The sequence below is a fragment of the Phaenicophaeus curvirostris genome, chromosome 21 (genome assembly GCF_032191515.1).
Source record: "Phaenicophaeus curvirostris isolate KB17595 chromosome 21, BPBGC_Pcur_1.0, whole genome shotgun sequence".
Lineage (NCBI taxonomy): Eukaryota > Metazoa > Chordata > Aves > Cuculiformes > Cuculidae > Phaenicophaeus > Phaenicophaeus curvirostris.
In genome coordinates, this window is record NC_091412.1 from 12,202,805 (window position 1) to 12,229,070 (window position 26,266).

The 26,266-nt window shown below is 54.3% G+C and overlaps 2 protein-coding genes and 1 long non-coding RNA gene across 4 annotated transcripts in view; all 3 read right to left on the minus strand.

The window, feature by feature from the left end:
- Window positions 1-192: 192 nt before the first annotated feature.
- RASL10B (RAS like family 10 member B) lies at window positions 193-7,810 on the minus strand. Its single transcript, XM_069874035.1, has 4 exons — window positions 7,487-7,810; window positions 5,067-5,399; window positions 3,491-3,615; window positions 193-3,111 (listed from the first exon to the last, which is right to left on the minus strand). Exons 2-4 carry the CDS (start codon window positions 5,280-5,282, stop codon window positions 2,841-2,843), a joined length of 612 nt encoding a protein of 203 aa, XP_069730136.1. The 5' UTR covers window positions 5,283-5,399; window positions 7,487-7,810; the 3' UTR covers window positions 193-2,840.
- Window positions 7,811-9,550: 1,740 nt separating this feature from the next.
- The window catches only part of AP2B1 (adaptor related protein complex 2 subunit beta 1), a 71,323-nt gene continuing 54,607 nt past the window's right edge, over window positions 9,551-26,266 (minus strand). For both annotated transcript variants that reach the window (XM_069874137.1, XM_069874138.1), the window contains 4 exons: window positions 21,732-21,816; window positions 20,946-21,032; window positions 12,959-13,113; window positions 9,551-11,845 (listed from right to left, as the gene is read on the minus strand). In XM_069874137.1, the coding sequence (XP_069730238.1) occupies window positions 11,771-11,845; window positions 12,959-13,113; window positions 20,946-21,032; window positions 21,732-21,816 (402 nt within the window). In that variant the 3' untranslated portion in view covers window positions 9,551-11,770. The remainder of the gene's footprint in view (window positions 11,846-12,958; window positions 13,114-20,945; window positions 21,033-21,731; window positions 21,817-26,266) is intronic.
- LOC138729699 (uncharacterized) lies at window positions 13,124-17,158 on the minus strand. The gene is made up of 3 exons (XR_011338936.1): window positions 16,068-17,158; window positions 14,499-14,542; window positions 13,124-13,639 (listed from the first exon to the last, which is right to left on the minus strand). It is a non-coding gene; the product is annotated as an uncharacterized lncRNA (long non-coding RNA).

Consider the following 26,266-nt stretch of genomic DNA (forward strand, 5'->3'; position numbering starts at 1 on the left):
CCCACACCCCTGCAGAGCAGCAAGGGTGAGGGCCGGGGCCCCGTGGATGCAAAACCTGCTTGCAAAAATACTCCTTTTGGAAGGAGAAACAAATTCCATCCCCCACCCCGAATCATTGCTTCCCGCAGAAGGGCTGTGGGAGCGGCACTGGGGCGAGCAATTCGGCACCACGGGAAAGAGCAGCGAGGCAGGTACAGAACAAGGGGGGACAGACCTGATTTTAATTTGATTTCAAAGAAGGGGGTGCAGAGTGTTACAGGTGGTGTAGACATCTTGGGAATCTCCAACAAGTCCAGGAGGGGAAGGAAAGCCAAGTCCAGGCAAATGGGATGCTCACCAGGGCAGGAGAAAGAGGACCAGAGGGAAGCATCCTTGCCAGGGCTGGACCGAACCTCGGCATCGCCTCCTGCGGCACCGTGCGCATGGGGAGAGAAACTTGCACTGCCCTGGGGACAGCGGTGGGGACACCCTCAGTGTCTCCCTGGCTCAGGAGCAGGATATTTTCAGCAGGACTGGGATAGTGCTGGGTGAGTGGTAACACTTTGTACTAAGGGTGTGAGCAGGGGCAAGGCACAGGGCACTTGTAGCTGCTGCTGTGCTCCTGGCTGCTCCAGCCCCTGCGAGCCTGGCTGCGCACCGGGTCCCCCTGCCCCGGTTTCCCTGCCTGCACCCGGTGGGTCCCACACCACCTACCCCCACCTGGGTCTTGGGGAAGTAGCTCTTTGTAGCCCTCGTGTTCCTGGGAGCTGGGAAACGCTGTCAAACCAGTGAGAGTTATCATTACCGATATAACTGCCACTGTCTATAAAGCACAATAGAATATAACAATTATATTTATAACCTTTTTTTTTCCAAAGTACTAAATAGATGCTATAAAAACCTGTAACTAATTGTGCTATAAACTGCAGGCTACAGGGTTATAACAAACAATGTATTGGCTTAGTTGTTGATATGTGTACATCAGAGCACTTTATAAATGCTTTATTATTAGCATTTACCAGGGAATTTCCTTCTCAAACAATTTGGAGGGATAAAGCCAGCCAGAGACCGAGAACATGGACTTAGATGTGTTAAATCCTGATGAGACGAGGTGGGGGCAGGCTGGTAGATCTGCCATGAAGGCGAGGGATGGTGCTGAGTGCCACTGCCCTGGCCCGGCCGGGTCCTCCCTTGTCTTTTCTCTTTTAATTCCTTGTTTCTTTACTGGGGGGAGAACAAGTGGAATGGAGTTTGGTTCCCAAAGGGGCTGCTGGGGTGGGAAGGGAGGAGCCGGGTGACGAGGCAGTGAAACGCACCGTGCCAGAGCTCTGCTGGACCCACTCTTAATGGAAAGTGTTACCGAGCACAGCGGTGCTGCCGTCGGGTGGAAGAGATGGGGCTGGGGTCCTTTCGCTTTACACGCTGCACACCTGCATCCCTGTGTTACACCAGGAATCACTGGGATGGTTTTGCCAGGGGGTGGCCCGGCCCCAGATCCTGCCTCAGGGGGTGAGGACAGTGTTTCCCCCTGTCCTACAGGGAGCAGAACACACGACCCCCTCGGCTTCTCGCTTATCCATCACCAACATCACGTCCCCCCGACACTGGTAACGCAGACTGCACTTTGCCACCCGCCCCGCAGGACAAGGTGCAGGTGAAGTGCAAATCTGGGTTAAAAGCAAGACAAAACATTAAAAAATAATAAAAAGAAATATGGGGGCTCACTTTCCTATTAGGGATGTACACAGAAATAATAAAAACAAAGGAAAGCAACTGGAAACGCAACTCCAGCTCCCTATTGCTTTGAGGCTGCCTTCCCGCGGCTGGAGGCGAGCGATGCTGGGGAACGCGTGGCACGGGTGGCCCTGCCGGCGGGGTGCGATGGCACAAGGGGAATCGCCTGCCTGCCCCCAGGGTGCTGGGGTTTGGGTTGGAGCTGTGCAATGCCGGTCGCCCCCTGAGCCCGGGATACGAGGTAGCAGAGGGGTGACCTGCCCGGCAAGGAGCGCTCCCAGAGTATTTGGTGTGTGACAGGCTGGTGGGAGAGAAGCCTTCCTTCCCTGGCTGAACCCGAGCAGAAGGGGGGCTCAAGCCCTGGGGAAGCAGCACCCGGCATGCTGCTTAGATGTAAGAGGTGGGATTTGCGCTTTATTATTTTTTCCCACCTCTTCTTGCTTTCATCTGGAAATCTGACCCAACCGAGCCAAAAGAGAGCCCGTATAACCTGGCATCTTGCCGGAGGCTGCTCTGCCCTCCAAGGAGAGATGCCTCAGCTCCAAGGGAAGAAACCTCAGCTCTGGGAGAAGGAAAATAGGAATCCTATCTCCTCCGTGCCTCAGGGACAGAGCCACCGTCCTGTATCGGCCAGAGGCGCTGAGCAGGTTCCTTTCAGGAGGCCAATGATGGCAAGTGTTGCCCCTGCGATGCCAGGGCAGGAGCCAGCAAGGACAGACCCAAGATCCAGGCACTGTCTGAGGCGTTTCCTCTGCCTCCTGGTGCCACACAGTGTTTGAGATGCAGCAGTGACACAGCCCCCGGGATGGCTTTGGCACCAAGTGCCGGAGGCTCAGGGAGGGCGCAGAGGTTTGGCCAAGGTCCTCCCTCCCTCCTTGCTGCCTTCAGGCAGCCTGGCCACCCACTCGCAGGTGCCACTGCGTCACCCTACCCAGCACCACCCAAGGTCCCCACATGTCACAAAGGGTCAGCGCCGGTGTCAGAGCAAACCCTGAGGTACCTCTGGCACAGCTCCCAAGGCAGCATCACCCTGCAGAGAGTGGTGACATCAGCGCTTGCCGGGAGGCACAGTCCTGGAGGGTGGGCGGCCACGGGGGCACGGCCGGGGGTCCCTCGGGGCAGGGGGCTCACATGATGGTGCATCGGTTCCTGCGCAGGGCACCCTGGAAGCGGATGGTGGTGTGGACGTGCTTGCAGCGGGCGCAGCCCACGCTCTTCAGGAGCTCGCTGAAGAGCAGCACGATGTGCCAGTTGTACTTAGCTGAGCACTCAATGTAGCCACACTTCCACGTCTTCTTCACCAGGTTAGAAACGTTCCAGCGTGGGATCACCCGGCCCCGCTGCAGGTCCCGCTTGTTGCCCACAATAATGATGGGTGTCTCTGAAGTGCCGATGACCCTGGGGAGGGCGGGTGGTGAGGGAGGACAGGGCACAGCATGATGACAAAGTGGCCTGTGGACCCCAGCTCATCCCAAACTGGCACTTGGCTTTGGCTTGCCAAGAGGGATGTCTCCCATGGCCAGACACCCGATGCAACCAGCTTGAGCCTCTTCCCCAAGGACGGCTGCCCTCGCCTGCAGGAGATACCTGCCCAGGGGTGCTGCTCCTGACCTAAGGAGCAGTTTTGCTCTTGCTTTTGGCGTCCCAGTCCTGTAAAAGGGGCTTTACCCAGTCTCGAATATCTCAACTCTGATGTCAAAGGCAGCAGAGCACAAGGGGGAGCCACACCACCCTGACAGAGCCCCGCGAATTGCACCCATGGTGAAGTGGTCCCTACCTTGTCTCCAGGATCTGCTGGCGGATGGTTTTGATGTACTCGAAGCTGTCAAAGCAACAGATGTCATAGACCAGGATGTAGGCATGGACACTCCGGAGCCCCCTGCAACACACGTCCGCCCACTCCTGCAAGGTGCAGAGAGGGATCAATCCTGGCTCGGCCCCACTGCTGTCCCCGGGATGCCCTGCACCGCTTCGGGGCTGGCACACCAAGGAGGCCGCTGCACCGGCAGCACGGGGGCTGCGTGCTCTCCACCCCGGCACCCAGCACTCGACTCGCCTCTGCTCTGCCCTGACCCATCCCCTGCGACTTTCCTTGCAGGGGACACATTTCCCAGGATGCTGAAGAGGGCTGCACTGTGCATCCTCCCTGGCCCCACACAGGAGCAGGACACCAGGGAGCCGCTGGCCCCCGCTCCTCTCCCAGGACATCGCTGCGGGGATGCTGCTCTGGGGCCCGAAGGAGAGCCTGGTGATGCTTCCCAGCACAGCACCGTATCCCCACCACCATCCTCTCCTTTCCCCTCGGCGCCAGCCCTCTGCCCATCCTCTCTTCCCTGCAAACCTCCATCTGTTCCCACCGGCCACCTCCTCCTGAGCGCAGCGAGGCAGGGAGTTAATGGAGTGTGCTAGCGTCGCTGCCGTGTCAATAAATTACCCTTTGCTGGTCCGGGCTGTCTGTCACGCTGACCTTTCCTTCCCTGCGCATGTCCATTAATTTTTAAACCTCCTTGCCCTCAAAGCGCTCACTTCACCTCCTCAATGGCACAGGGGAAACGGAGCCCTACAAGGCCCCTCTATCCCTGTCCCTCTTGCACGCAGGACCAGTATAATTATACTGATTAAAAACAGAGGAGAGTCCAGGTCCCGCAGAGGTGCCAACACCAGTGCTATCGCCCTCCAGCACGGCTGGACGCCTCCAGCTCCTTGTCCTGCAGCGGTGGCACAACTTGTGCCCCTGGGACAGAGATTAAAATCCCCTTTTTCCTCATTAATCCCCCAGGGTGGTCAGCACTGGTGTCGAGGCGTCCCAGCGCCCTGCGGCCTTTCTGGGCTGTTTCGGCAGTGCCGCAGCTCGGCCCTGAAGACCCCGGGGTGGCAGCAGCGCGGGAGGGACGGGCAGCCCCGCTCCGCCTGCCTCGGGCAGCGTGTGCCTGGCTCTCCAGCAACCCCAGGTTTTCACCCAAAAGCTTTGGCCCTTTGCTGGCCTCGGCCAGTGATGGAACTGGATACCAGTGCTCTGGGACCCACCTCCGGCTAGAGAGAGGGACTGACCCGACAGGGCTGTGGGCACTGCAGGAGCCACAGTCCCTGGAGCGGGACAGAGTCCGTCCCTCCTGATTTTTCATTTTAGGTCAAAAAAACTGCAAAAGGCTCTATCCTAGGCCCGCTCAGCCCATAGCCATGAGGATGCGATCCATCACATCAGCTTTTAGGAAGCAAATCTCCACATGGAGGAAGAAGCATCCACAAAGAGGAGAAACCAAGATCTCAGAGGACAGTGGGAAAACCCAACCCCGTTTCCCAAGACCCCTCAGCGTGGGGATCCCATCGCACGAAGCCGGGTGCACCCGTACCTGTAGGGTGTTGACGGGGAAGGCAGTGATGGGCGGAAAGTCCATGATCTGCAGGTCGTGGACGTGGCCGTTCATGACGACGGCGGGCAGGTAGACGCGGCGAGCCGTGGTGGGCACGCAGACCTCGCTGAACTCGTTGTAGAGGAACTGTCGGACTATGGCGCTCTTGCCCACGCCCTGGGCTCCCAGCACGGCAATCTTGAAGGTTGCCACCATGCCGCCGCGTGCCAGGTGCTGCCCTGGTGCTGCCCCCGCGGCACCGAGGCTGCATATTCCCGCGCAGGGGGCCTCAGCCCCAGTCAGGATGCATTTCCCCTCCGGGACAGTCCGTCACTGCAAGGCCAAGGAGAAGTTAGGCAGATGCTGGAGACACCTGGCAGACCCCACTATTGCTTTAAGCAATATTTTTCCAAGCAGGAACCCATGGAAAACCCTGTCGATGGGGAGCGGAGACATCCCCAAGGCTGGGTGATGTCCTCAGTGGAGACCTTGGCACTGCAAGGCCCCAGGGTGCCTCCGCAGAGGCTCCTGTCCCACAGAGCCAGGATTTGAGTGAACTTCGTCCTATAGAATCATAGAATCATAGAATAACCAGGTTGGAAGAGAAAGTTTTCATGAGCACATTCAGCCTTTTTGGTACCAGAGGATGAAACCTGTGGGAAAAGGAGCATCTGCAGGTTGGGTTTGTGCCCGGCCCAGCAGCAGCAGGGTCCTGGGTGGCGCTGGGGACTCGTCCCACAACACCCACAGGGATCGTCACCGGTTGCTCCATCCTGGTGCCACCCTGATCCGGGGAATCCATCTTCCCTGTGTTTGGACAGCCAGAACTGCCTTTTGCTGGGGCAGGAGGGAGATTGTTCCATGCCTCTGAATGACAGCTTTAATGTTTAATTTCAGGCTGTGAGCGGTTTGGCAATTAACTTGATGGAGGCTAATTTCCGAGCCAGCTGACAGGGGAGCCCACAAGCTGCTGGCACACGTGGCGAGGCTCGAGGGGCCCTGGGGGAGGCTCGAGGGGACACGTGTGCGGGGACACAGGGCGACGACCCGCGCACCGGGACGCAGGAGCTGAGCCCAGGGACCCAAACACACCCTGGCACCTGAGCAGGACCCGCGATGGAACCAGCAAAAGCGAGGGGCTGGGTCCCACTTTCGTTTGTCCCCATGACTAGGTATCAGCTTGTTCTCTATACCAGTGTGGATGCTTTTAGGGATTCGCTCCAGCCTGTTTTCCCTAAAAACCAGCCCTGAAGCGCCGGGCAGCGGCCCCTGAGCCGGCGGCAGCGCAGACCCCGCTGCCCTGCCCGGTCGGCAGGTTCTCCGCCCGGGGAGAGCGCGGCTGGGGGGGTCGCGGCTGCTGGAGAGCGGAGCCCCCCGGGGCCTCGTGGTGGTCCCAGCTCGCACCATCCTCCTCCTCCTCCCGGGGGGCCGGGGGCCTCCAGCAGGGCCTGATCAGCCCGGGGGTTGTGGGGGACACGAGCCCCGTTCCCGGCTCGGTCGGGGCCTCTCCCAGCCTGCAGAAAGCAGCGTCACTGCGGGTCCCGGGGGCCCCGCTAGGCAGGGACCCCCCGCTCCCCGCCGCCCGCAGCAGCCGCAGCTCCTCCGCGGGGCCGGGGGGGACGGAGCGGGGCTGACGGAGACCCGGCACCCGCGGGGCGCCCCGACGAGCGCTGATTCCCCCGGGGCCACCCGGGACCCCCGGCCGCACGCGGGACACGCGGGGTGGGGGGAAGCTGCTCCCGGAGCACCGGGGAAACTGAGGCACGGCGGGGCCGGGCGGGGGCTCCCGGGAACGATGCCCGGACCCCGGGGCGACCTTGGGCACCAACGGGGCGGCCGGAGGAGCCAGCGCGGCAGCGGCAGCGGCCGCACCCGGCGTCCCGCACCCCGCGTCCCGCACCCCCCCCGGCGGGTCCCCGCGTCCGGGCTCCGGGGACCCGGCCCCGCGCCCCCCGCGCCCCGTTACCTGCCGGCGGGGCCGCTGCGGAGCCCCGGCCCGCTCCCCGCCCGCCGCCGGAGCCCCGGGGAGCCGCGGGGCCGGGCCGGGGCCGCCCGGAGGGGCGCGGGGAGGGAGGCGGCGCCCGGGGAAGGACGCGGGGAGCGCCCGGACCGAGCCGCAGGAAGCCGGGAGGGACGCCGGCTTCTCCCGGGGCTCCGGGGAGGTGCCGATGGGAAAAGACCCTCCCATGTTCCCCCCGCAGTGCGCCGGGAGCCACGCCGCCACCTCTCGCCGCCGGCCCCTGCGCCCTCCCCACCCCGGGACCCGCGGGGCAGGAGCCTCCCGGCCGCCCTCCCCTCCCGCCGCCGCTCAGGGCGCTCCCGGGGCTCCTCTGGGCTCCTCCGGGCTCGGGGAGCGCCAGCGCTGCCCGGGAGGGTCGCTCCTGTCGCGGTGTCCGGGTTCCGGGACCCCCCGCGTTTACCTGCGCGCTGGGTGGCGAGGAAGCCGCCGGGCGCCCCTCGGCCGCGCTCCCCGCAGCCTCCCCGGCACCTCCGGCCGCGAAAATCATCGTCCCCCGGGGCTGCTCCCCGGGCCGGGGAGGGCGTGTGGGTGCAAACACGTTTCCGTATCCTCCCGGGGGAAAAGGGGACAGGAGGCGGCCCCGCGGCGCGGGGGGGACGGGGGCAGGACGTGGCTCAGCCTCTGCGCCCCCGAGGAACGGGGCCCCGACCCCCCCCGGGCCTCACATCGCCCCCAGGCGCGTTTCCCCGCGGGGCTGCCCGGTGCTCGCGGCCGGGGGAAGGTCCAAGCGTCCCCGGGGTTGTCACCGGCCTCAGCTGCTGCTCCGCTCCCACAGCCCTCCCTGCCCCCATCGCCGCCTCCCCACGTCACCACCGAGCAGCCCCGACACGTTCCTGGGAGAGGGCAGGGATCCTGCCGGCACACGAACTCTCCCACACAATTCAGGCTCCAGCCTCGCGGCTATTTTTAGCAGTTCCCTCCAAGATGCTCTTCGCTTGCAGTTTTATTTGTGAAATTTAATACTGGGGGGGGGCGGTGGGGTGGGGACGGGACAGGGAGGAGCGGGGAACAGGGCTGCATCCCGGCTCATCCCAGCCCCAGCGACAGGAGCCCGACACAAACCTCAAATCCTTCGTGAAATCCTGTGCCCTGAGCGCAGCCAGCAGGGGACAGGCTGGGCTGCTGGCTGGGGGGCTCAGGTCAGCCTCCAAAACCTCCACACGAGTCCCTGTCTCTGCTCCCGCATCGTGGGACCCGCCGTCAGCTGATGCTGCCCCAGGGCTTGGCCCCATCCCCAGCCGGGGAGGTCCCGGCCCCACGGCTCCAGGACAGGGAAGGCTGCAGGGACCATCCGACCCGCAGCAGCTCCCAGCCGGGAGCATCACCTCCGTCCCCGCAGCTCCCAGCACTGGAGGCTAACGATGCAAACAAAGCAAACCCAGGTTGGGAGGTTCAGCACAGCCCCGGGTCGGTGTGTCCTCATTTACGGGCATGAGCGTGCCTGCAAATTCAGAGCAGCAGGAAAGACCAATTTCTCCCCAAGGAGCCCTTGGCAGAAGCGGGATAAACCTTTCCCTTTGCCACAAGACTTGAAGGAGACAGTGGCTGATGCAGCCCAGCCCCGAGCATCTCACAGCAGCTTTTGTTTCTGCTGCACCGAACACCGGCCCAGGCTCCACCACGCTGGGAGTAAAAGGACCCCAGCAGGAACCAACAACCCCATCCCACCCCAGGACGGCACGAAGGGTGCACAACAGCAGCACCAGTGACCCCACACCAGCTGCCGCTGTTGTTACTGGACACGCACCGGGGGTTCTAACGCAAAAACAACCCTGTGCCTGCCAGCCTCAGAGGTCAAACCTTGCCCAGCCTCCGAGGGGCTCTAAGCCAGAGCTGGGGAGGAAAGAAGAGTCCTCCACCTGAGTGCAGCACCTCCCACCCTGCTGCATGGTGCTCTATCTCTGGCCACTGAGGGCTGAGTTTGGGGCTGTCTGAGCTTGGCTCTGGCCCAGTACAGAGATTTTGCAGCCCAACTCCTCCTGCTCAAGACAGGTCCAGCAAGGGTAAAACCCTCTGGAAGATGGAGCACTGGTCCAGAGCAATCCAAACGCATCACCGATTCCCATCCCTTTACCATTGAGCAGATCATGTTACACACAGTCCATCCAGGGCCCAGAGAGGGTGCAGCCACCTTCCTCCTGCTCCTCCTCAGAGGTGTCAGGGCCTCCTGTAACCCAGGGCCTTTTCCTACTTCCCTTCAAAAGGGGAAGAGGGCCGCAACTGGAGGCAGAGGATCACGGATACTTTATACCTCTTCACCATGCATGCCCTAGAGGCTGTTCTCCGGGACCCTCTGCTGTAGAAGAGAAGAGGCTGGTAAAAATAGGGCTAAAGGCTCCCAGAAAGCGAACAGCCTCCTTCTCACCAAACCCAGCCCTCAGCCCTGCCTGCTCTGCTGGACACAGCCAAAAGCAGGGGAATCAGATCCTGTCGCCAGCCCCACAGAGCCACACACAGCTGCAGCATCGTGGAAATGAGTTTATTGACACAGATGGTAGGTAGAGCCTGAAGAGCAACACAACTACGCGGCAAACACTCAAATGAGCGGCGCAGCAGGAAAGGAGGGCAAAATGCCACTGATTGAGCCCAGGCTCTGCCCTTCTACGCAGACATCCACATGCCCGAAAAGCTGGGGAGAAATTTGGCAAGAGAAGAGGGTGCTCAGCATCCCCTCCCTGCATCAAAGCTACCCCAGCTGCTCAGTGAGGAAGGCTTACATGTTTGTTCCTGACCCTCTGCCATCTCCTCCCTGCCCTGACACAGCATCACAGTGTCACTGGTGCTCCATTAATTGCTCTACTAATGATCTTTGTAGTGCACTAACAGGGCTTGAAGCAAAACACCTCCCAACACACGTGGGCACAGCTCAAGGGCTGGATCGCTCCAGCTCTGCTCCACTTTTTCCCATCCAGAGCACAGGGGTTCCTACAGAGGGGGACCACCTTCCTCGAGCTCCTGCAGCTCCCATGCTCTGCTGGAGACTTCCTGGGCACTGTGACCTTTTCCCAGGACTTCTCCCTGGCTGCAGACAGTGCTGAAGCCCTGACAAACTGTCTCCCACCATAAAACATTGATTGACTTTAAATGTGGCATCTAAGAAGACAACATGGGGGTTGCGATGCGTAAGAACTTTGCTCGCTGGGGAGGAGATGGCATCAAAGCATGCTGGGGAGGGCAAAGCCGATCACGTCAGTGGCTTGATTAAAGCAGGACAAGCTATGGATGGAGCAAGAACATGCAAGAGGCTTTGCTTTCGCTGCTGGTGCCGCAGCGCTTAGTGGTTGCAATGTGGTGAGTCCACAGTCAGAGTGGAAAGAGAAGCGGTCCTGGCCCTAAGGACAGCTAGGAAAATAGAGGCCAGTACATGGAGATGCTCAGGACGGGGCACGAGAGAAAACCTGACAGCCCCTTGTTACCGTGTGCCTCTGGGCACAAAAAGCCAAGCTGAAAACAGCAGCAATGCTCCCGCGATCTGCTCAACTCCCAGCCCTGCCAAGACCTGAAGCTCCCAGGCAGGTGCGGTGCAAACGCTGCTGAGCCCGACCCTGTGGTGCCCCAGCTGGGCTTTGGGGGATGGCACGGGAATGGGGAGCCGCTCCACTCTCCGCAGGCCCTGGGACACTGCCAGCAGCGGCCGCTCACCACAGGGCCCGCCTGATGCCTGCAGCCCTGGCACAAAGCAGCACCACCACGCTTGGCTCTACTATCACGAGCCTCAGGGATTGGTGGGGGCCAGCACAGCGCTGGGGAACGTGGCATAGCTCAGGGGGAGTCTGAGAAGGCAGCTGGGCCATCTCAGGCATGGAAAGAACAAGAAGAGGGGCTGCAGATGGGTGAAGATGCAGAGACCATACCTGGAGCTCTGGCAAGAGCCTTTTGCCCTAAAAGTGGGCTCGTTTCCTTTGTGGCATCTGCTACTGTCCAGTCACCAATCTAGGTCCACAGCTCCACACAAGAGCAGCCTCGCTTCTCACATCAGCAGCTGAGCCAGGGACATGACTGGAGTGAAAACACCATCAAAAGCAGAGCAGTCTGCCAGCACAAGTGTAACAAACCACCCCTCTCTTTAGGGTTCCATCACCTCCACTGACTGAACTGATGGCTCTGTTCCTGGTTCCCCAAGGCTGTGCTTACTCTGCTAGAGCCTGACATCCCACAGGCTTCCCAATATTTCCTTGGAATCACCTTTCCTTTAAGCCAATTACAATAGAAAAACTCAAAAAAAAGTATAAAAATATAAAATAAAGTGCAGTGTACATTTTTGACACTTTTTGCCTTCTTTTAATGAGCTGATGTGTGGGTTTTGCTTGTTGTTTTTCAAGGAGTAGTATTTTACAAAATTGTTAACTATGCCTAAAGCCATTTAGAAAACACGGAACATTGGCACAAAATGGGGAAGCCCACGAGAACAAATGAGTGAGGGGCGAGGGGCATGTGGGAGTCAAAGCAGTGGTTACAAACTCCATGGACGCTAAAAATACCAAAGGGGTGTGTTCCCTATCATCATTAGCACGTGGATACTAATTGCTACCTTTTTTAATCAGTGCCTTTGACTGAAATCCTACACATGAATACAGCTGCTTCCAGTTAAGGGTGCTTTTTCCTGCCCAGTGGTGAAGGAGGGTCTGGGGACCACTTTCTCCTCCCCCTACTTCGGCAGGGTGAGGCACAGGCTGATCTCTCGTTAGTTCTTCAGGATGGCATCGTAGGCCTGGTAGATGTACTGGGACACTTCAGGAGCTCGGCATTTCAGGGAAAGCTGCGAAGAGGAGGAGAGGAGACATTAGTGGTGTTGCAAGGGAAGGCAAGAGCTTACCACCATCTCCACGAAGGCAGCTGGAAAAGTCTGACCTACAGTACGGCTGGGACAGACCATGGAGGTGGATGATGGCAGCCACCCAGAATGTTTCTCTTGAGTATTGCTTTCTTTGTCACCAACACTGAACTGCCTTTTCAGAGCTTGCCACAAGCAGGAGGTGGTATGTGGAAGCAAACTCCCACTGCGGGGTTCCCAAATCCCTTAACAAACGCAGGTGCCTCTGCAGGCATGAACAAACGGGGCTTGAACTGGATGACCTTTAAGGTCCCTTCCAACCCAAACCATTCTACAATTCTATTACGGGGACACCGCCCCAAACCCCGAGATGAGGGACTTGCTTGCCCTCACACTGTAAATTGAAGCACTAAGCCTGGGGGCTTCTAACAATTTGCTGCTGAGCCCTGACAGACACAAACTTGGCTGGCACTGCTCTCTAAAGCGAGGATCAAGCCAAGACCAGGCTTGTGGCACCAGACCTTGTGCAAACACTTGAAATCACCTTCCAGTGCTTGTTTTCACCCTGCAGTTCTCCAGACCACAGATGTATCTTAAACCACCTAAAACAGCTTCCAACAAGAGATGAATCCTCTCTACCGGGATGCTCAGACACATAGGTCCTCAGAAGGGGAGTGAAGGCAAAGGGAAGAGCTATACGGGTGCATGGCAGACCGCACCTTTGTACCAGCCACAGGCTGATGCCAGCATGAGGCCAAAGAGCCTCTGACATCCAGACAGTCAGTTTCCGCTGCAGGAACACGACAGGGCATAAATTTCTCCTTGTTTATGAGAGGGGGAAGGGTGTCCTGGCAATCCGTCCTCGCTAATGTCTCTTGGCTTTATCTCTGGGTAACCTTGGCAAGTGAGTGCTCATCGCTGAGCGGGCACTATCCCAGCTCACTGGAAACAGAACAGTCCAGTTCTGTTGTTTCTTACTTTTCTCCAGTTCAGTGGGCATTCCAACCCCCTCTGCCCTGGGCCAAATTAACACGACCTCCCCCGAAACAAGGACATCAGGTAAAGCAGGGAGAAATCGCTCCACATCTGATGCCTCACCGTGTAGTTCGGGTTCCCTGGCTGAATGCGAAGCTCTGCCAAGATCCAGATGCCATTGGTGAGCTTCAGAGACTGATAGAGCATGTCCTGGCCCTCCACATTCCTCTTGGCAATGGTGTAGACGTTGTTGTTCTGCAGCTTGCTGGAGACGGTGTCTTCAGAGAGAAGGAAGAAAAACACATCTGTTAATTCAGATTCATCATCTGCAGAGACAGGAGAGCCCAGAGGAGCATTCCCAGGATGCAAATGCACACGGAAGCGCTGACTTCTGTCCCAGAGCTTCCTCTGGGAGCAGACGCGACGCAAGGAGAAAAAAAATCTCCCGTTTGCCACCATGGACCCACCTCATTCCTTTAGGGCTGTGATCCCATTTCAAATGGGCTGTGCCCATTTCAAAAGGCTTTCTTTCCCTCACTGCTCTTGGTCACCTAGGACTCACTGACTGTATCAAGGTGAGAGCCAGCAGCTCAGAGGGCAGGAGGGCTCCTGCTTTATCTGTAACCCTCAACAAGCCCCAGGCAGGCTAACCCAGAGGCAGCCAAAGCCAGAAGATAAAGGAGAACAAAGATCCCTGCCTGAGGCTCGCTTGAGTGCCTGGTTCTGAGGTCCCTTTCCAACCACAACAGCGCCCTCCTGCTTCCCCTCATCCCATGCACAGGCACCTTTGGCCAAACAGGCGTCCTACAGAGAAGAAAAAAAATCCTTGTTTTTTTTTTTAAAACAATTGCTTGAAAGGGTAAAACCCCACAGATGTGTCTGTAGACATCACAGCGCCGTGGGACAGCTTTAACACTGCAGGACCTCAGTGCTCGCAGATGTGATTTCAACTGCAGACCTGTATGGATATAACCATGATGCTTTATTTCCAAGGGACCTTTCAGAGAAACAAGAACGGAAGCAAATTGGCAGAGCAAAGCCCCAAACCAGCAGCCTCTGCACACCAAGGGGTTTCTCAGCACAGCCCATAGTGGTAAAGGGGCACAATCACACTCTGAGTGGAGGGCTCAGGGGGGAGGAAACCACATCTGGACAAGCACCACTGGGAAATTCCCATTCCTGGTGCCCAACAGGAAAAATTTAATCCCTTCAAGCTCTCGGCAGAGGCTGGGAGGAATGTCCTGTCTGTGCTGGCTACTATCAGTGCGTTGGGCACTTTTGACAGAAAGCAAGGGAGAGAAGTGGCCTTAATCCAATTTGCACTGAAAGCCAAGAGACTGGGAATGTGGGATCAGTTCTGAGGAGTATGAAGAGCAGGACACTGGCAGAGAAGTGGCACAAACTGACCAAGCGGCTCTAATCCATCCCCGCACCCACAAACATCGCGACCCACCAGCATTAGTGAGAATGGACACAAGTCTGTGCTGGTGCAGGGACTGATTAGAGGGGACAGCAGAGTCTGTTCATGCATGAGGGAATACAGAAGCAGGAAAGAAAGGGCCTCACAAATCCACAACACCAATGCAGAGACCTGGAGTCTCCCCAGGGCAGTGTTGATGATCACAGCTGTTGAGTGGCTTCACGGGCAGCCTGGGCCCTTTACCTGTGGCTGGGCTGATCCCCTTCACTCCCCAGGCTTCAGAGTGGCTGCGTGCAGGTTGAGGAGGGTTTAGGCATCCAGTTACTTAGGCGCACTCTCTTTGCCAGTTACTATGGAAACTGGCAGATATAACTAACTAACGAGATCATTTGCTTAAAAGCCCTCATTCCCTCTGTCTCCTCCTCCCACCTCTACTCCTCCTCTATACAACAAACTCATCCAGCTTACGGAAATGGGTAATGCAGAGCAGTCCCCTCCTCGCTGGGAGACACCTGTGCTGGAGAGACATCACCCACTCAGGATAAAGCCCTAACTCTCACCTCCTTGTGCCCCCCCAGCCAGTGGCAGCAGCCTCTGGGCACAGTGTGCAGCACGAGCACTGGCTCACAGCATGCACCCTTGTTTGCAAGGAGTGTTGGTATTAAACATGATTTTTTTTTGCCCCATTTTAACAAGCTGTGGTTAAACCTCACTAGTTTGAAGCCCGCCTGGACACATATCATGGAGATGGAACTGCTGCCGAGGGTTTGAGGCTTTCTCCAGCAATTCTTACACTTGTGGGCAGCAGTGTCCCCTCTGCTGGGGATGCTGTCAGAGCAAAGGCATTCCCCAGGGAGTGTGGGTGCAGGGTCAGAAGGAAGGCTGCAAGCAGGAAGATGTAATTTTGGCAGCTGTGGGGCTGCTACCCCCCCCACAGTGTGACTGCAGAGGAGCAGAGCACTCCTGCTGCCTGGGGAGCTGCACCCTGGGGGCACCGTGGGTGAGATGGGGCTGCAGAGCAGCTGCTCTTATGCCAAAGCTTTCAGCAGTGCGATGGCACCTCTTGCACTTCAAACAGCCACTGCCTCTGCAGATTTCCGAGCAGGGACGTGCTTGTAGGAGGGTGCAGGGAGGGAAATTGAGGCAGGACAACTCCTAGGAAAGCCCATTTTCCACCTCCCTGTCTGACCTTAGTCACCTGCTGGGCAGGGCAAGAAACCCTACCCAGTCGTAGCCCGTGTCTCAGTCAGGCACCCAGCACAATCATGCGCAGGCTGGAGCGCGGATGCTGCGCCCAGTTCCTCCTGCCCACCCCTCAGCACAGATCTGGGGACTGGCGACTGCCTACCCCTCTCCCCCCAGGTAGCAGCCCCCATCCCTCCTGTGCTCCCAAGTGTCAGGATTTGGGATTTCGGAGACGGCTCGGAGTTGCTAAGCAACAGTGCCAGGCTGTGCCTGGCTGAAAGCAGGGCCGCTAATGCCATGTGACAGCACAGCCCTCAAAACAGGAATTCAAAAAGGCAGATATTTGCTGGGAGCAAAGAGCTGAGCCCTGCTCCCAACAGGGCTGCTGGTTTCCGAGTGAGAGCACAGCACCCACCAAAGCCCTGGGCAGAGCCCAGGCAGGAGGGGGCCGGAGCTGTGCTGCCCGGGCACTCGCGGGGTCTGGTGACTCCGCACACCGGAGCCACATGAGCCCTCCTGCAAGATGGCACGGTCTGCGTCCAACCTTGTAAGCGACTTTATACAGGGCTGCTTCTTTTGGCTCAACATTTATTCTCAAAACCCTCTTGAAGCACAACATAAGGATACAGAACGATTTCCACATCCCAAGGCCAGGGAAGCCTCTGAGATCTGTCCATCTCTCAGTGTTGGTGGTTTTCCTGTTCATGAACATCTGTTTGTTTTCCTTCTGTTTTGCTTTTTAAAAAGAATTCTTTACCCTACCTCAGTCCAACTACTAAACAGCAAACACGGAAACACACACACACAGAGAAAAGCAGCTGGACAGTCTCCTCCTTTGCACTGAAGCAATCCAATTCTCTTTTACAGGACTCTCCTCCTGGGTAAAGTGAAGGACGTGCTTAAATCTTCCACCCATATTGCTTCAGAATCACACTGCCAAACTCAGAGCCAAGACAAACAATTGGCAACAACGGGACTTCTCACAGAGGACACGCACAACTCAGAACAGACACTGACAACACAGCTTTTCTGAACTCAGACCCACACGGCATTTTGCAACAAGTCCTGTGTATCAGGAAGTAAAATTCAAGCCCCCTATTTTGTGCTGCTGTAGCCGAAAGCATCCTCATGCCGTTTCTAGTTACACCAGAATGGTCCCGAGCATTCAGCCAAGAACTGCACTCAAAGGCCAAATGCACCTGCAGACCTGGGTGCAGATGGGAGGCACTGTGGTCAGTGTTATTACAGTGCCTCCAACTCCAAGTCATGCCACGGGCACGGGTTCTATAACTTATTAAATTATCAGGATACAGAAAAAAAAAAAATGCTAGGGAAGCTTGAATATGATTGTGTCCCAGGTTGTTCCAGCAAGAAAATCCAATTTTTCTTTGTTCCAACATTAGCAAATTACTTGGGAAGGGGGTGAAGAAACCAAAGTATCCACTGCATACCAATAAGGCTACAAGCAACTCCAAACACTAAAGCTGTTGTTTCACACCAAATTGCAAACCAGCAATAAAAAGCAAAACCAAAGCTCCTGGAATGGCTGAACAGCACAGCAACTAATTGCCTTCTGTTTAACAGTGTTCCATCTCCCCGCGCATGTCAGCCTGTCCTCTTCCACTCCGTGGCTTTGGGAAAGCAGAATTTAAAAAAAGAAAACACTTAGCTAATCTGATTTGCATTCTTAGCTTAATGTAATGGCCCTTTAAAATTTAATCAAAAACTTAGCATGTTGACAACACACTGTAAACAAGGCAAACCGAGCTCTAGCACACGCCCAGTGGCAGGGGAACCTCAGCTAGTAAAGGCTGCACCAACAGCACCCCGATTCTGTGAGCTCTTAACAGTCTGTGAATCTGCTTTCATGTACTAGATTCTTACATTTTCATTAAAAATAACCACAAGTCATTAATTTAGTGGTGGATTCATAAGAGATGAGAATGCTGGGACGTAGCCACGACCTTGTGTTTTCATTACAGGTTGCATTTCTCAATGTTTTGTTCTCCGTGACACTATCACAATCTCTTCCCAAGAGGCAGATGCATGAAATGGAGCTCTAATTAATTCAAGATGTGCAGCACATCCCAAGTACGCTTGGCCCCACGGTACAACTCCAGAGAGCCAGGCTCCTTCACGGCCACATGGCTCCAGCCCTAAAGAACAGCCTCTGGCCAGTGCCAGCTCTCACTGCTGGGAACCTGAGGCCCAGATCTCCTGGCCAGAATTAAGCCCTCGTCTCACCGAGTCACTGGGAACTGTGGGAATACCTTCAAGGGTCCAGGACTTGGGTTTTTTTGGATCTGGGAGCAGATTCATACAGAAGCACCTCCACTGTTGGACTGTGTTTATCTCCAACTTGTTTGAAGGAATAAAAGAAATAACCTAAGGAAACACCTGCAGTTTAGACAGGAGTTGCTGTAAGGCGACTTGCACAGTGACAGACACAGCCCTGCATGAGCAAGAAATACACAGATTGCTGTCTTGACAGATAAAATCCCAGCCCCTTAGGAACCCCCATTCCAAGCCCATTTCACTTTAGTTTTAAGAAAAAGAAATTCAAATTTCAGCTTCTCCATTGAAGAATATCGGCATCATCTGTTTAACTGCTCAGCAGGGGTTTCTGCATGTCTGCACATAACTTCATCCCTGCTCCTCACATGGTGCAGAGACCGTGCAGATCTGAGCACCCGGGAAAGGAAAGGCTCTTTGCAGCTCAGAGAAGAAAAGCCAGGCACCGAGGAGACAGGGACAATGCTCTGACCTGCTCCCTGTCCATCAGCAGCCACACGCTGCTCGGCATGTTCCGCTCCATCCGTCCCACATCTGTTCAGTCCTGGGGCTCTGAGCCGGCAGTGCCTGCGACTGGGGCACATCATCTTGAGCAAAGGTATTTTTAGCTCACAGCTAAATCCGCGTCATTGGGCTGAAATCGGTTAGACAAGCATGAATGGTGCGGTACATCCCAGAGCCTCAGTGGCGACTCGCCACCAAGTGGGTGGGCTCACACTAAGCATGAATTACTGATCTGAGTGGCTGCGAGAGGAGGGATAATGATGCATACAGTGGCTACACAACTCTCTGGAGCCAGCGGTGCTTAGAAGCTTTTTGTCTGCACTGAAGGGTTGCAAAACCCAGCACCTCCTAAGTTTTAGTTAGAAGCCATAGGAATCTGCAGACTTTGTTCTGCGCTGCCCTGGCAGCTCCTATGTGCCTTATTTTATGCAGCAGCATGAAAGCTGCATGCGGTGGCATTTCATCAGTGAACAATGGACCTGCCAATAGCCCAGGTCGGGAGCTTTATTCTGCTCAGGGCTTTTGCACATGAACTAGTGCAAAAAGTTCCCGAAGATTTTATACCCAACACAGAGTTGCTATTGTAGAAAGAAAGGAGATGCCTTAAAACAAGGCTATTTGCATTGAACTTGAGTGATTCAGACTGTGAATCTTGCAAGACTATTGCCCTGCTGCAGCATGTGGCCAGACGCGCACCCCTGCTCTGGTACAAACTGGCAGCAAGATGGATTCTGCTGGCATCAGAGCCCATCCAGTTCATTCTGCCTCTGCCCTGGTGTCACCAACAGCCACTTGCCACACTGTGAGAAGCCTCCACCCCTGAAGATGCTGAAAGGCCAACCCTCTATGGGGCCTGGGATCCAGCTGATACTTGTACAGACAGGTTTTTTGCTCCTAGGATGGTCTGTGCTAGAGGAGATTACTGCTTAGATGAAATCAAGCTGAGCAGCAGAGCGAGTCAGGGTTGCTCTGGCAGTTAAAACACAAGGGGCTGAAACAAGCACACAACATTTCCCTAGTTTTCCCTCCTGCAAGCTATGGGCCTGCTCCTTGCTGAAGCCCAAGTGGTTAAAGAAGGAAAGTGCCTGTAGAGTCACAAGAGAGAGGAGGTGTCAGCAGCAGAAATACAAACCCAGAAGCTTCAGCGGATGGAAGTGTTTGAAATCTGTTTATGAGCCATGACCCACTTTCTCCCACACATAAGCCAAAGAGGCTGGCAGATCCTGCATAGCCCCGAGCATCCCGAGCGATGGATTGTACACAGGAGAGGCACTGCGTCCAGGTCTCTAGCTGAAGCATCACAAGAAGCCTCTTTCCACCTGAGCCCTGGCTGCACACACCACTACACAGAAACTGCCTGGCACTCCTGTGGTCTCCCTGTGAGCTAGAAACACAATCTCCACCAAGAATCAGCCATCCAAGCAGGCCTGGGCAAGCAGGCTGGTCCTAAGCCGGCAAACCTTTCCTGACTGGGGAGTGATTTCTAACACTTTCTTCTGAAGGCAGCAGGACCACCAGTGCTCACCCTCCCAGCTACACTCCCTCCCCCTCTCCCTCCCAGCACCGTGACACCCCAGCACCAAACATGAGAAGTTCCCTGCGTTTCTGATCTGAGCTGCAGAGTGCTCGGGACGGCACGGTTAGGGCAGGGCCAAGGCAGAAGGTACCTGCAGCAGCTCTGCAGTACAGGGGCAGAGGCGATGCCAAGCTTGGCTGAGAGCAGAGGGCAGGCTGGGGGAGGCACAGAGGTTGTTCTCATTTGAAACCCAAGTCATAAGGTCCAACAGCTGCTACTTCCCCGCTCTGCCTTGTGTGCTCCATCTTTTATATTCCAAAATAGTAATAATTATGAGTACAAAGAGATCCATGGTTTGTCTGCAATTAAAGCACGAGGGTATTCGTTGTGTAACAGCAGACATTAGTGAATAGAAAGGTTACAGGGTTTGTAATCAATCGGAACACTTCTCTTCCTCTGTGAAACATAACGCGTTTTGGTAGAATGACCTGGCTCCTGTCCAGAACCTCTTGAACAGGAGCAAAGCTGCTACGCTGGCCCCATTCCACTTTTTTATACTCCTTCATCCTTGAGCATCATTAAGGTCACACGCACAAGTAGGATGCCCATCGAGGCGACAAGCTGGCTAAACAGGACACTGATTGGGACAGAGCATGATCAATGCATCAGTGTATGAGCTAACAGCCCAGAACACCTCTCATCTGGCCTGTCCTCCACAGATGTCAGAACATCCTATAGTGTACAGAGAGTTACTCTTTCACAAAAGAAAGAAGCAAGCAGAGGCTGAAAGGGATTGGCCCAGGATTATGCAGTAGGTTAAAGTCAGGGCTGGAACCCCTTGCCTGGAACACACAGTAGCAGGACAGGATTGCTGAACAGCCCAACACCACACTCAGCTCTATTTAACAGAGCAGCTTTGCAGAGAGGCAAAGTAGAACAGAGAAAAAAAGAATACGAAGTCCAGAATGAAATGCACAAACAGATGAGTAAACTCTAAGATCTGGGATTTTAGGTGTGCTTTTATGGGGACCCAGCTAAAGTTTCTGACTGAGACAAGCCCCAGGATCCAAGGCTGTTCTGTTCATAAGCGCAATACCCACCTGTCATTAGCCATAGACAACGCTATTAATAAGTTGATGTCTAGTGACCACACTTCAAAAGTGCTCTCAGCACAGTAGAATTGAGCTACTCACCGGCATTCAGGTGACAGTCTTTAATCTGGAACTGAAGCTCGTTTTCATTTGGAATATCTTTCCATGTTGCAAGGAAGACCTGGCGCTCTAGAAACAAGAAAGACAATCAGCACTCCTGGATCCTCACAGGACCAGAGCATTAACTCACCGCAGAATGATACGAGGTAGAGACACAAAAGACCTTTTGGTTACGTTTTCCCCCACCATGGCCAGACCCAGGATTTGCTCCTAGAACAACCTCCACCTCACCAGAAAAGCAGCATGGCTTTGATGGATTTTGGAGCCCCTAGACTGGTCTTTACCGTATGAGCTTCTTACAAATGAAGGACAGGCGGGATTTGCCAAGAAGAAAGACGACCCACACATTTAGGATTATGTTAGTGAAAGCTGCTTTTCAAGCAACTTCCCAGCCAATTCAAACAACAGTTCAAGGAAGGTAACCAGGAACACATGAATCACAGTGAAAGTGGTACGGGGGCAAATCCAACACCTATCTCAGTGAAATAAGCCCTCCAAAAAACCATCTTCAAAGAAAACAGATCCACTCCCCTTGTTTGTCAGAGAGAATCAGAGGAAAAGACTTGTGTTCTGGTAACTCCTGGCGTTGCGAGACAACGGTGCCAGGCTATTATCCCATTACAGATCAGTTTAGGCTGCTGAGATGCACTGGCATGAAGGTCAGGGCCGAGCCCAAGTGAATCTCAGCCATGGGACATCTGCATCCTGCTGGGCGCTGCTCACGTGCTCTGGCTGAGGGAGGCTGACCACAGACCTGAAAGCACTCACCCATTTTGCCATCCTCTACGAAAAGCACGTTGAGAGGAATTAGGCAGCTGAAGTAAAAGACATCAATGTTGTTTTTCACAGCCACCTGTTATAGAAGAAACAGGGGTGGTTAAAGTTCCTTCATCAGCTGAAGTCCAAAGGGATACCAAGATTTTGGGCAGTCTCATTGCCTGTCTGTGCACCCTGGAGTGCTCTCTCTGAGCAGAGGGCAGCTCTGAACATGACACTACCTGGAGAGAAGCTGCCAAGCTTCTGGGTAATTTCAGACAAGGATGAGTCTCGACTCTCTGTTCTCACTCCATTTTCACTAAAAGCTGCTCAATCTTCTCCTATGAGCATTTCACCATGCCGCTTCAGAGCCAACTGCACTGAGAAGGTCACAGGCAGCATTCTTGTTCTTCCCTACTCTCTTTTCAGCCTCTCCCTCCCCTAGCTGCTTCCATCTCCGAAGTACATTCACATCTCTTGGCTGCACACAGCTACTATTACATCTATCCTATTGCATATAAGCTTCTCCATCACCCTCTTTGCCATCTCACACTTGTAAATTCCCCAGCTCCAAACCCCTTTATTTTTGCCCCAGTTCTCAGTCATGTCTGAACATGCAGACTCCTTGATCAGTTGTATCTCAGCCCACACACTTTCCAAAAAGCCTGAAGTGGGTCCATCGCATGCACCTCCTAGGTCTCCTGCCTTTACCTTAGTGAAAGCTACACAGCGAACACATGCTGGGTGTTGACTCCTGGAAGAAGAAAGTTCTGCTACAGAGCAATCAAGACAGGTAAGGAAAGATCACTGGACAAAAGACTTAATTCTCAGTGCCATTAAACTCTGCTAGACAGGAGGATGCACTGGATTGCCTTGTATCACACATGCTTGCCATGCGACTGACTAACCCCTGCAAGAAACCTCATTTTCAGTTCTCCCCAGGCTGAGAGCTGATGGTACAGGAGGGAGCACGCTGGAGGTCTGAGGACACGCACTGTCATAATATAGCTCAGAAAAGGGTAGCTCTGGGCTTTATTTCTATGCTTCTCATGCTCTCCTCGCACCATCCTGCCCAGCGACAGCCTGTCACGGGAGTACAGCATTACTTGCAATGAAGGAAACTCAGCCTTTAAGAGATGTAGAATCAAGGTCGTGTGGGGAGCCCGGAATTTCAGGAGCCATTTGAGCTCCTACTTCCTTTGAGAAATCCCAGAAAGAGCTCTCTAATTCATCACCCAGCTGAAATACAAAGCAGACCATGCTAAATGCTGAGCCAAGGAAATAAATTTGCTGCTATAAAGATTTATGCCAAGACAAACTCCATTCACATTAGTAATCACATATGTTAGTGTTCCACTGACAAAATCTATGCTCTCACAGTGACAGATTTAGAATGACGTCCCTAGATGTCAGTAAAACCAGCTGCAGATAGACAAGGGAGGGGAATAAACCAAAGAACTCAAGCATAAGTCAGTTGATTAGACAAGTGTGCAAACCAGAGTACAAGCGATACGAGATCAAGCTCCTGAATGAACTCTTCTAGCAATTGGGAAGGTCCCAGAAGTGCACAGAATAGCAGAAAGGCAGATGTGAGAGCCTGTGGGGTTTCTACTTTCAGCCATCACTAAAGGTAGCAGCTTATACTTAACTCCCACAGTGCAAACCAGCTTAAGAAGAGATTAAAGTCCACTAAAACCACGTAAATGATGGTGCAGCCTATGAAAAAACTGGAAATGCTCCTGTGTAACAGGGAGCTGTCACAGGCTCCAACTGCTGGCATCATCCTCGCCAGTCAGAGTCTCATGTGTGAGCTGGAGGCACCAAAGCCAGAGGGGTAAAAGCATATTGGTGGATGGACTTGAGTGATTCACCTCTGCAAAATGAGACAGAGCAGACAGAGTGAGCAGCCAAAAATGTATCTCTGAGTCTAGGAGGGGAGAGCTGAGTGGGACAGCACTGTAGCCATTCCCAGTGCCAGGCTTGGATACAACAGTCATGGAGATGAGCTAAAAGAGGGAACATTTTAGGCTAAATGTCTGGGAAAACTTTATAGAGAAAATTACCATGCAGCACAAAACTCTCCTGAAGAAGAGAGAGGCTCCTGCGCTTGCAGCATTTAAAGTCAGCCTTGACAATTCTCTCAATAAGAGAAACTGTAGCAAAAGAGGAAAGCATAGCAGGGACTACGCTGCATGACTTAAGATCTTTTCCAACTCTCATTTAATGATTAATTGCTTTCCCTTAGAACACAAGAGATTACTTAGCTTTTGTAGCTAATTGCTCTTGCCACACAACCGCAGCTTCCTACAAGAGAGGCTGGAAAGGAATGCCTTCTCTCCACCACAGTTCCAGAGGCGCGCTTCGAATTAATATGCTAACCCTGTCCCTGCAGTTATGAGAATGCTATAAAAAGGTATCTGCTGACCTGCTTCTCAACTCCACAGAAACACACTGAGTAAGCTGCTTTGGGTGTACTCTAGAGAGCTACCCAATGAAGATGCTCTGAAGTGCAAAGGAAAGCTAGGCACATGCCAGCTTTCCTCCCAAATTGCATCACTGGGTCAGTAATGACATCACGTGTCACCTTGCAAGTGTCTGTAATGATGCAGAAATCAGCTGTAACAAATCACTTCTGCAAACAAGAACAGAAAAGGCTATGGTCTTCTTAAACCTACAGCTCTGGGACAAGACTGCTAAGCTTTTCAAGACTAGCTTCCATCACAACACCATGTACTTTGCCTAAACAGCCAGGCATGCACTGTCACCACAGCAGTCCCCAAGACCTGGTCTGTGAAAAGGCACCTGCATGTGCCTGGATGTGGAAACCTGCATCAAGAAGAGGCTAAGAGGCCCTGCCAGTTGATAACAACTTTCCAAGGTCATGCTTCAACCTCTGCACTGCCACATCAGGAGCAACCAATGCCAGCTGACAAGCTACAAAAGCAACCGCAGGCAGAACGCAGATCCTCGTCAGCGCCTCTGAGAAAACGAGCAGCTAATAACAGCCACTTGCCAAAACAATCCAGTGCTCCTTGGGTGGGAATGCGGACCCCATACAATCGATGACATCTACAGTAATACCAGCAGTTGAGAAGTCTCTCCAGGTTTGACATGCTTGAAAGAAATCTCTACTTGAATTCAATAAATCCTCCAGTCCAGACTGACTTTGCCTGTGGCTCTGCAGCTTTAATCTGCTGGCCTGGACATGAACGATCAAATCTTCAATAAGATCTTCAGCCCCAGACATTTGAAACAAAAGCATTTAAAATAAAAATGGCTTTCTATCTGTGATCTTTCTGAAAGGAGGGAAAACCCCAATATTACTACCTTGTGAATTTAGTCAAGCAGAGCACAAAATTTCTGGGGGATAAAAGTCAAAAGATGCCAGATTTTCATGCGATGCTTCACTGCTGAAAAGATCTGAACCCCCTGAAAACTGGCACAGGCTTCCCAATCACTTACATCTTGTTCACAGTCTAACTAGAGAATGCAGCACCTCTCAAAATAACCCTGGGACATATTTGCTCACCTTGCAGCACAAGCACCATTCTGATGCCCTTCATTGCCAGTGCAACCCTCTAGCAGCCCACACAAAGTATTTTGGGGAAGAAGTACCAGAGGAGAACAATGCTAAGCTCTGTTCTTCAATAGTGCAAGTTTCTGATGCTTTAAATCCCAGACCTGAACATGAGAACCGACTTTCAAAGGCAAGTCTGAAAGCAACACAGATGCTTTCCATCAGCAGCAAGTACGCCACATACCCACTTGGAATCCCATTAGCACCTATACTAAATTAAGGATTTACTTCAAGTTCAGTTTTGCTTTAGTCTGGTAACAGCCAAACCGTTAAGGCAAGATTGCTCCTCTCCTCTGCAGTGTTTTACCTCTACCAGCACAAGGTCATGGCTCGCTCTGTGACAGCCTGCTGCTCTGGCTGTCAGATGCCCCCAGGGAGCGCTGGCTACTTCACTTCATCTTGTTTGACAGGTAGGGCTCTCAGGATCCTACAGGCTCATGACAACCACTGCCAGCTGGATGATCTACTGATGGGCACAAGCCTCGAGCGCGGGCAGTGGAGCTGCACGCAGACAGCAAGGCTGGGTGTTGTGCCCCTGGCTGCAGCTGTCATCTCTGGGCACGCCGCTGACGTCAGCAGGCAGGGAACAGCAAGTTCCTTGGGAGGGTTACGTTCTCGTGTGTGCCTGGCTGCACTTGAAGTTCAAAATGTGCATTTTATCAAATGTACTGTACCATGTGCAGACCTGCCCGGCATCGGCAAGGCAACAGCTTTCCGCAGCTGAGCTGGAAACTGGCCGCAGATACCAAACTGTGATCCGAGTCCGTAATTCAGGGAGCTCTCGGGTGGGGGGTGTTTTTTGCTGGAATAAGACCCTCCCTAGGAGAGGCTGTTAAGAAAATAACCAAGGCAACAAAGTCAAGAAAGCACCTTCCACACGTAGCCACCCCAAGGTGTTGTGTGGTGGCCGGTCCAGTAACTTTGAGGCAGCTCACACGCAGGCAGACATTGTGCCATTTATTAAGCAGGC